The sequence below is a fragment of the Echiichthys vipera genome, assembly GCF_963691815.1.
Source record: "Echiichthys vipera genome assembly, chromosome: 17".
Taxonomy (NCBI): Eukaryota; Metazoa; Chordata; class Actinopteri; order Perciformes; family Trachinidae; genus Echiichthys; species Echiichthys vipera.
Window position 1 is genome coordinate 5,843,467 of NC_139842.1, and position 10,781 is coordinate 5,854,247.

The window sequence follows — 10,781 nt, forward strand, 5'->3', positions numbered from 1 at the left end:
TGTTGTCTCAGTATACTCTGTGCAAAGACGATAAAGTTGAATCTAATCTTGTATTTTATGACTATCGCCTGATGATAAAATAATAAAATATTGAAGGGTTTCTTATCTAACTTTTTCACCCTGGTGCTCCTCCCCTCTGACAATCAGCATCCAGAATGAAAGACCAGGCTCGTCCAGCGCGGTGTCCATGAGTGGCCACTCACTAGGTGCCCTGATTGATTTTAAAGATCAACACCATGCATTTGAAGATATGTAAGCTTGAATTTATTATTATTATTATTATTATTATTATTGTTATTAACAACAGTAAAGGATTGTGCTGCCGAGTCATTAACATAAAATGTACTTCAATGACAAAAAAAAGAAAATTATGACACTTCAGGCAGTTTGTGTTTATGGTATATCATGTCATTTTGTGCTATGTAAAATTGAATTTGATGCAATTTTATCCCCCCCCCCCAAAAAAAAAAAATATTGCTCATGTTTCAGTTCAGTTCAGCAGCGGGGCTCAGAGGCTACCAGTAGTGACCCTGTGCACAAGTATCAAACAGATCTGCAGTCCAAATTTACGGTTTGTATATGTTACTACAATTGGATATAATATGCAATATGATATGGGTCCTCATCAACTCCATGGCACACTTTCGGAGGGGAAACTCAATGTTTGTCAATGAAATTATATTGCAGCTGCTTGAAGAGACCATGATTACGTTCATGAAGAATGAGCTGAGAATCTTGCAAAGGGTTCTCTGTCCGGATTATAATGAAGATCCAGATTCAGAAGGTCAGGAGAACATAGAAGACACGGTGGACAGTGAGGAGGAAGAGCAGAGGAGGAGTAGCAACAAAGAGGCCCTTCTGAAGGTCGCACTGAACTGCTTGAGGAGAATGAAGCAGGAGGACCTGGCTGATTGTCTACAGAGCAGTAAGAGGTTTACTATGGTATAAAGAGGTAATACTGTAGGTGCGAATAGGCTTTATACAGGCACATGAGGTATGCTAACATGCTCGCAATGTCAAAATGCTGATGTTTAGCAGGGAATGTTTACAATATTAATAAGTCCTCATACAACCAAAACTTACAACTACAACCGAACTTTGAAAAAGACAAACTTTCCCTTTAAGGTTGAGTGTTTCACGCACAACCAGTCCAACTAAGAGCTGATGAATGACCTTATCTTACTAAGCCAATTCCAACTGGCTAAAGGCCAACTAGCTAATCAAACTAGCTCCCTATAGCAAGTTAGCTGCACATTTATCAGTATGGTCCAGCCCTTTCTATTTCCCTTGGAAGTCGTGGACTTTGTTGTGTTATCGTTGACAATGCCTTGTACACGAAACTAAACAGGCAACCCCTCCCGCAGTTTTCCACTAAAGCCATTCCTTGCGCTCTCATTGGCTGTATTGGCAAGTCTCTCTGTTCATGCGAATTTGTTGGCATTAAGGGTACGTCCACACGGCCTCGGCTCAAGAAATATCTGCGTCCAAACCAGTGAAACCAACTAAAAACGCTGTAATACAAATGCCAGGCCTGGATGTGGCACTGTAACTGCCACAGAAATAAACCAACAACGGAGAAGAAGAGACGGGGAGATGCTGTGTATAATACAAATACCGGAGAGTTTCTCGCCAAATCTGGTGACTTCCCAAATCCTCATCAATTCTATAGAGAAATCTAGCAACTGTTTCTGGTCTTATTAGAGACTTTTGTGCTGTTTTGGACTCTGATGCACAAACCGCTCTGCAGTTAGTGTCCTTACCGAGCAGCGGGTGCTGCTGTGAGCCCCTTTTCCGTCCCAAAGCACTTACAGACGGGCACTTTCTCGCTTGATTTGGCGTCTTTTTGCACCTTCTTAGCAACTTTATTTATAAAAAGCGACTAGCGACCAATTAAGCAACTTATTCAGATCATCAGGGAAAAGGGAGAAATATAGAGTCGGCCTAATACATTCACATGCATGTTGCACAGAGTGCAGTTCAGTAAACAGTCTATGTGTCTGTGTCTCTCTCCTCTCACGCAGCAGCACTGTTGTTGTTATGTGACGCCGCAGGGGTTAAGGCCGGGGGTGGGGCAATGACGGCATCGTTTAACAAAGTATGCGGTTTTGCCGTCCAGACAACAACGCCATGGGGGGGCGTTCTCAAATCTTCCCACACTGGGATCCGGTTTCAAAAGATACCGTTTTCAGGCTCAGATAATGCTGGCTGCGTGCCAAAACGATACTAAAGTTGTGCGGTTACAGGAAAATGTGTCTTTGTGTGGATGGGCCCTACAGATGATTTGCCTCTGTTCTAGGGCTTATGTCAGGAAGTTTCAAAAACTGACAGCAAATAAAAAATGAAGGCTAAAGTCATGTGGCGTGAACTAGGCCTTATTTTCATATATACTGGATTTTATTTTCTGTTTGTTCTTTCAGAAGCTGTTGTTCCTATATGTCAACAAAAACTCAAAAGTAGCCTGAAAGAGAAGTTCCAGTGTTTGTTTGAGGGAATTGCTAAAGCAGGAAACCCCACGCTGCTGTATGACAATTACACAGAGCTCTACATCACAGAGGGAGAGAGTGGAGAGGTCAATGACGAACATGAGATCACACAGATTGAAACGTCCAGGAAACCATCAGGACCAGAGTCTACAATCAAATGTGAAGACATCTTCCAACCATTACCCGGCAAAGATCATCAACCAATCAGAACAGTGTTGACAAAGGGAGTGGCTGGCATCGGGAAAACAGTCTTAACACAGAAGTTCACTCTGGATTGGGCTGAAAACAAAGCCAACCAGGACGTACACTTCACATTTCCTTTCACTTTTAGAGAGCTGAATGTGCTGAAAGACAAAAAGTACAGCCTGGTGGAACTTGTTCATCACTTCTTTACTGAAACCAAAGAAGCAGGAATCTGCAAGTTTGAAGAGTTCCAGGTCGTGTTCATCTTTGATGGTCTGGATGAGTGTCGACTTCCTCTGGACTTCCACAACAATGACATCCTGACTGATGTTACAGAGTCCACCTCAGTGGATGTGCTGCTGACAAGCCTTATCAGGGGGAAAATGCTTCCCTCTGCTCGCCTCTGGATAACCACTCGACCTGCAGCGGCCAATCAGATCCATTCTGACTTTGTCGACATGGTGACAGAGGTCAGGGGGTTCACTAATCCCCAGAAAGAGGAGTACTTCAGGAAGAGATTCAGAGAGGAGGAGGAGCAGGCCAACAGAATCATCTCCCACGTGAGGACCTCACGAAGCCTCCACATCATGTGTCACATCCCAGTTTTCTGCTGGATCACTGCTACAGTTCTGGAGGATGTGTTGGTAACCAGAGAGGGAGGAGAACTGCCCAAGACCCTGACTGAGATGTACATACACTTCCTGGTGGTTCAGTCCAAACTCAAGAACATCAAGTATGATGGAGGAGCTGAGACAGATCCACCCTGGAGCCCAGATAGCAGGAAGATGATTGAGTGTCTGGGAAAACTGGCTTTTGAGCAGCTACAGAAAGGCAACTTGATCTTCTATGAATCGGACCTGACAGAATGTGGCATCGATATCAAAGAAGCCTCAGTGTACTCAGGGGTGTTCACACAGATCTTTAAAGAGGAGAGAGGGTTGTACCAGGACAAGGTGTTCTGCTTCGTCCATCTGAGTGTTCAAGAGTTCCTGGCTGCCCTGTATGTCTTTGTGAAATTCATCAACACTGGTGTCAACCTACTGTCAGGACCACAATCAAGATCGTGGTGGTGGCCTAAACTGAACTGGTGGTCAACTGAAAAAACGATCTTCCAGAGTGCTGTAGACAAGGCCTTAAAGAGCCCAAATGGACACCTGGATTTGTTCCTCCGCTTCCTCTTGGGTTTGTCACTCGAGACCAGTCAAACTCTTCTACAAGGTCTGTTGAAACAGACAGGATGTGGTAGCTCATATACCAATCGTGAAAAAGTGCAATACATCAAGGAAAAGATCCATGAGAACCCATCTCCAGAGAGGTGCATCAACCTGTTCCACTGTCTCAATGAACTGAATGATCGTTCCCTAGTGGAGGAGATCCAACAGTGTCTGAGTTCAGGAAGTCTCGCCACAGACAAACTCTCTCCTGCTCAGTGGTCAGCTCTGGTCTTCATCTTACTGTCATCAGAAAAAGATCTGGATGTGTTTGACCTGAAGAAATACTCTGCTTCAGAGGAGGCTCTTCTGAGGCTGCTGCCAGTCATCAGAGCCTCCAAAAAAGCCCTGTAAGTGCACTACTAACCAAATATAATAAACCAGGCATTGATTTTACAGCAGACAAACTAAAAGATGAATTGTTTGTCTTCATGCTTTTTCAGGCTGCATGGCTGTTACTTGTCAAAAAGAAGCTGTGAAGCTTTGGCATCAGTTCTTAGCACCAAAACCTCTAGTCTTAGAGAGCTGGACTTGAGTAACAATGATCTGCGGGATTCAGGAGTGAAAATCCTCTCTGCTGGACTAGGGAGGTCACACTGTAGACTGGAAACTCTGAGGTGTGTCAAACACAAGTGTACAACCCGAAAGTGTTTGATATCTCATACCTGACACTGATTTATATTTAGAAATAGGACTCTGAAACCTTTTAGGGGTTTGCCCAATAAAACCCATTAATCTGTTGCCATTTGCTTGCTTTACATGTGTGTTGGCAGACTGTCAGGCTGTCTGGTATCAGAGAAAGGCTGCGCTGCCTTGACCTCAGCTCTGAACTGTAACCCTTCCAATCTGAGAGAGCTGGATCTGAGCTACAATCATCCAGGGGTCTCAGGCATGAAGCTGCTCTCCGCTGCACTAGAGGATCCACGCTTGCGGCTGACTACTCTCAGGTATGGAGAGACTTACTGCCAGGCTGATGTACTTATTCCTCTATTTTTAAATGTAACTACTGTGGTCAAAATCACTGTGACAACAGGCTTTTCCCCCTGGTGACTTTCCATGCTTCAATTGGGTCCTCCTGAAGCTCTTCAGCCAAGGAGGGAATGATCTCTCCAGCCTGTTCAAAGACTACTTTAAGGTCTTCCTCCAGTCAATTCTACCTAGAAAGGGGCAGTTATTCAAGGGACTTAACCTACCAACATTGACTTGTTTAAATGTTAAGGAGTAGTGAGATCATGCAAGGAAATCAGACCAAGGGTATATTGTGAGTCAGCAAAGCCATTGAGACTGGTAGCAAACTATTTGGGCTGATTTGTGACCAACTACCCCGCAACACACAGTACTTCACCGACAAGCCCCACACGTAGTTAGTGATGATGAAACAACTAGAAGGTTCTATCATAACATGTGGCCCAATGTACTAGTACAGTGTTTGAACATGGTTTTTTTTAGGGCAACACATGCTACAATTCACCACTCTGGTTCCGATTATTAGTGGCCATTCCCCTCAGTCATGTGCTTTCAGATGTACCAGTCCTTGCCAAGATGGACCCTTCTTCAGCCCCCCCCCAACAGCACTGAATACTTTCTGAAAGCAGTTCAATATTTTCCCATCTGCAACCAAGCTATATCAAAAACGAAGTCCATCCATTTAAATTAGCACCATCCTCCAAGGCCTGGCTACAAGTGTGTGTTCCAGTATAATTGATCTTATCTGCTTCTTACTAATCTTTTCAAACCAATCATACATAGGACAATACACAGGTCAACATCAGGAGGCCATGTTTTTAATGTTTATTTATGGATATATGTGATCTATGTATATCATTTTTTTTTTTTTTATAAATTACAATAAGTTCATCCGACTTGCATTTCTCACCCCAAGTGTGGAACATGACGGAGCGAAGAGGTTGAAGTGTGGTCCGAGGAAGTGTAAGTGTACTTTTATCTGCTTTGATACACAATTTTGTTGTAAGGATGCGGACTAATATGAATGAATGTAGAGGTGTTTGTCAAACTCATGATATATGAATCGATTAGATACGTAAAATAAGGTTGCGTTGTCTTATTCTCCCCATCAGACGCCTGTGAACTGACGCTGGACCCAAACACAGCGAACAGGAAACTCTCTTTGTCTGAGGACAACAGAAAAGTGGCAGAGGTGAAAGAGGAGCAGCCTTACCCTGATCATCCAGAGCGGTTTCACCACTGGAAGCAGGTTCTGTGTAGAGATGGTCTGACCGGGCGTGCCTACTGGGAGGTGGAGTGGAAAGGATGGGTTAATATTGGAGTGGCATACAAAGGAATCAAAAGGAAGGGGCAGGGTGACGACTGCTGGATCGGACAGAACAACAAGTCCTGGAGTCTGTTACGCTGTGATAACAACTACTCCGCCTGTCACAGAAACAGGAGAACAGTCATACCCATACACTCCTCCTCTGACGCTGGTAGAGTAGCAGTGTATCTGGACTGGCCTGCTGGCACTCTGTCCTTCTACAGAGTCTGCTCTGACACACTGATCCACCTCCACACTTTCCACTGCAAATTCACCGAACCCCTCTTCCCTGCATTTGGGATGGAGCTCAAGCCTGAGTCATCCGTTACCCTGTGTCAGATATAGCATCGGGTAGAGTCGCCTTTTGCATAAGGAAACACAGTTTAACAGAAACAATTGCTGAATGGAAAGTCCATTAAATAACTTACATTACTCGTTGGATGAAACATTAAACAGACCATACCCTTTTTATTCATTCATTGCATGACTACTTTTGTCACTTTCCGTGTGTGCACACAATTACAGCAGAGAACGGACAAAAAGTTAGAGTGGTTAACCTCATATTTGGAACCGCTATACACACTTTTGCATTTATACACATTGGGAATGTGACCCTGGCGGATTGACATGGTTTAGTTCTTCTCCTGGTGTTTGTTGGAGTTAACGCAGCGTCAGGGGCATTACCACCTCCTTCTGGACTGCAGGAGGGCCCATCCTAGTTTGCATGTAGCCGGGACCACCAAGACGGATTACAACAACAGAGGCCCTTATGTGAATGAACTGATGAACTAGACACATATGTCTCATCTAGATTGGATCTGGATACAAAAAAACTTGCAATGAAAAGGGCCGAAGTGAGTATGGTCTCTACATTTGCTTTACACAGTGCCATGGTCCTGGGTTATAGTTCAGTACGTTTCCTGTTTTAGTTTGAAAGTCACTCTCCTCTTGTGTCATGTCTTGTTTTACTTCCTGTCTTTTTTAATCGTTTTGCAGTTGTGTTTTGCTCATGTTTTGAGACACGCACTTCTGGTTTTGCCTTTGTCTGCTGAGGGTTTGGAGATCATTTCTTGGCTTGTTGCCTTTTGGCATTTGGGTCCACCTGCTCGCATAACCTTGACACATAGCAGTGAGTCAAATCTGTGGGAAATAAGACTGACACCAGAAATGCCACACAAAGCAAAATACATGATACACACAAGTTATTCTAAATACATGTCCAGGTGTTATTTTTAAATAAAGGATGTTTTCAACTTTATTGCTCGCCACTTGCTTCTCTAAAAATGTGTCCATTTGAGTAAAACACTAATTTACTTTAGAGCTGCTCGATGCTACAACAAGCTGTAACACACATTCACTGATATTTGGAGCATAAAAGAGTTACTTCAAATAAAACCATCATCAGGAGCAGGTGTCAGGAAACAACATCTGCATGTTTGTTTGACGGTAGAAGAAGAATTCCTTTATTCGTCCCGCAATGGGGAAATTCAATTTTCACTCTATTATTTTTCATTTTACACACACACACACACAGGCCCGAAATACACACACATGCTCAGACAGGACCTATATACATGCAACCAACGGAGAGATGTTAGAGTGAGGGGGCTGCCAGTGACCGGCGCCCCGAGCAGTTGGGGGTTCGATGCCTTGCTCCACAGCACCTCTACAGTGCCCAGGAGATGAACTGGCACCTCTCCAGCCACCAGTCCACGCTCCATTCATGGTCCACACAGGGACTCGAACCAGCGACCCTCTGGTTCCCAGCCAAGTCACCTATGGACTCAGCTATTTACCGCCCCGGTAATTGAACGGCACCATTGTGAATGTTATTAGATCAAACTTGCATGTTTTTCTGCCAGGACAAATAAAAAGGTGCAAAATGTGAAAAAGAATTGTGCTATATTATTATTATTATTATTGTGCATTGTGTGATGATTAGCTGCTATGGTGTTTTTGTGATTTTAGCTGTATTTTTCCTTGGGATTACAGCAAGGCCGGATTACCTACTGAGTTAAGTGGCCAGCTGCTACTGGGCCACTGGAGCCCCAAATTCACTGCATGTCAATGGGTTTCTGTCATTTCCTTAACTTCACATTTATTTGGTTTTCCTGCCATGACATATGCATGTAGATAGTGTAGTTGCCTTGTTTTACAGGGATTCCCTGTGTCAAATTCTACTTTTAATACCTTTATTGTTATATCGCTAATGTCCTCACAAATATATCATGCTTGCTTATTCCCAATCATCAATTTAAATCAATTTGCCTGAACAAACTGACACAAGGAAACACTGGGGCCAACTCCAGCCAAGTATTGGATAGTTTTATAATCTTTGTCTTTACCTTGATGGACACTTGGAGTTGAGAGGATACATTCACAAAGCACAGAGTGGGAGAGAGGCCAATAGGGCACACTCTTAGGCACCCCTATGTAGTAAAGTGGAAAAGCAAAGTAAGAAGTAGACGGTCATCGCCTGCTGTCATGTTCAACAGTAAAGGTAAAGCAGAGCTCTGAATCCTGCTGCAGAGACAACAAACAGACGGTGTCACGTCAAAGCCAATGGATTTTATTTACACATCTAGTTCATATAACATGTGCGATACACAAGTAAAAGAAAATCAAAGTGAACATGTGAGATGTGACAGTCTTGTTTTTTTTTTTTTCATCACATTTAATATTATTCCAGTTAAATACTTTAGCTATGACATGTTTAGGTGTGCTATATATTATTGACTTCATATTATAATGTCCAACACACATTTGTTATTTTGTGTCAAAACTCTAAGAGCTTGTTTTAATAAGTGAAATGACTTGCACGCACAAATAGTAACTAGATTCTGTACAACATTTACAACGTGTGAAATCACAAACACTGTGTCTTAAAGTAAAAATGTCAATCTATAAAAAAAAAAAGCAATGGACAAAATCATAGTCATTATTTTCATACCTCGTATGCAAATGCACAAAATTTGTGAAAGAACAGGCAAATTATCTTTGAAAAAAAACAAAAACACTTGTGCAATGGAGCAAAACTTTATACAGTGCAGACAATAGCAGCCTAACACTGCTCTCTTCACTGTGGCTGTAAGAAGTGTGTGTGAAACAATATTTTAGTTAAATACTTAGATGAAATTATCTGAAGTGAGACTAATTCATAACACGGGTAGAATAAAGTGGTTCTCCTTGTTCACGAAGACACTGAAGGCAGCAGAGAAATCCGTAGGTTGCTTATAATAGGTAGGTGCTTTTTTTATAGAACACTACAAAGTACACCGGCCACTGTATTAGGTACACCTGTCCAACTGCTCGTTAACGCATGTAGACGTGGTGAAGACGATGTGCTGCAGTTCAAACCGAGCATCAGACTGGGGAAGAAAGGTGATTGAAGTGACTTTGAACGTGGCATGGTTGTTGGTGCCAGACGGGCCGGTCAGAGTATTTCAGAAACTGCTGATCTACTGGGAATTTCACGCACAACCATCTCTAGGGTTTTTACAGAGAACGGTCCCAAAAAGAGAAAATATCCAGTGAGCGGCAGTTCTGTGGGCGTAAATGCCTCGTTGATGCCAGAGGTCAGAGGAGAATGGCCAGACTGGTTCGATCTGATAACAAGGCAACAGTAACTCAAATAGCCACTGGTTCCAACAGAGGTATGCAGGAGAGCATCTGTGAACACACGCCACGTTGAACCTTGAGGCGGATGGGCTACAGCAGCAGAAGACCACACCGGGTGCCACTCCTGTCAGCTAAGAACAGGAAACTGAGGCTACAATTCGCACAGGCTCAACAAAACTGGACAATAGAAGATTGGAAAAGTGTTGGCAGTTCTGATGAGTCTCGATTTCTGCTGCGACATTCTGATGGTAGGATCAGAATTTGGCGTCAACAACATGAAGGCTTGGATCCATCCTGCCTTGTATCAACGGTTCAGGCTGCTGGTGTAATGGTGTGGGGGATATTTTCTTGGCACACTTTGGGCCCATTAGTACCAACTGAGCATCGAGTCAACACCACAGCCTCCCTGAGCACTATTGCTGACCATGTCCATCCCTTCATGACCACAGTGGACCCATCTTCTGATGGCTACTTCCAGCAGGATAACACGCCGTATCATAAAGCGGGAATCATCTCAGACTGGTTTCTTGAACATGACAAAGAGTTCAATGTACTCAAAAAGTCTCCACAGTCACCAGATCCCATTCCAATAGAGCACCTTTGGGACGTGACGGAACGGGAGATCGCATCATAGATGTGCAGCCGACAAATCTGCAGCAGCTGTGTGATGCTGTCATTTCAATATGGACCAAACTCTCTAGGAAAGGTTTCCAGTACCTTGTTGAATCTATGCCATGAAGGATTAAAGCAATTCTGAAGGCAAAAGGGGGTCCGGCCCGGTACTAGCAAGGTGTACCTAATATAGTGGCCGGTGAGTGCATATTTCTAAAAACTATTTGGAATTTTTTTGTATTTTATATTATATCTGGAAATTATACTTAATACATCAGCAATCACTGTTTGTAGTAGACTAAAGTAACAGTATATGAAGTGTACTTTAAGGTGGCCTGTGGAGTTTTCCTGTAAACGCAGTGGTTGAACTGAACATTTTCTACAGCATGTGCATGTGCAATA

General features: G+C 43.3%; 1 protein-coding gene across 1 annotated transcript; it reads left to right on the plus strand.

The window, feature by feature from the left end:
- Nucleotides 1–702: 702 nt before the first annotated feature.
- LOC310959749 (protein NLRC3-like) lies at nucleotides 703–10,401 on the plus strand (the record flags this gene model as incomplete). The annotated part of the gene is made up of 7 exons (XM_083931208.1): nucleotides 703–925; nucleotides 2,418–4,227; nucleotides 4,321–4,494; nucleotides 4,651–4,824; nucleotides 5,760–5,806; nucleotides 5,956–6,483; nucleotides 10,139–10,401. 7 exons carry the CDS (start codon nucleotides 703–705, stop codon nucleotides 10,399–10,401), a joined length of 3,219 nt encoding a protein of 1,072 aa, XP_083787334.1.
- Nucleotides 10,402–10,781: the final 380 nt, after the last annotated feature.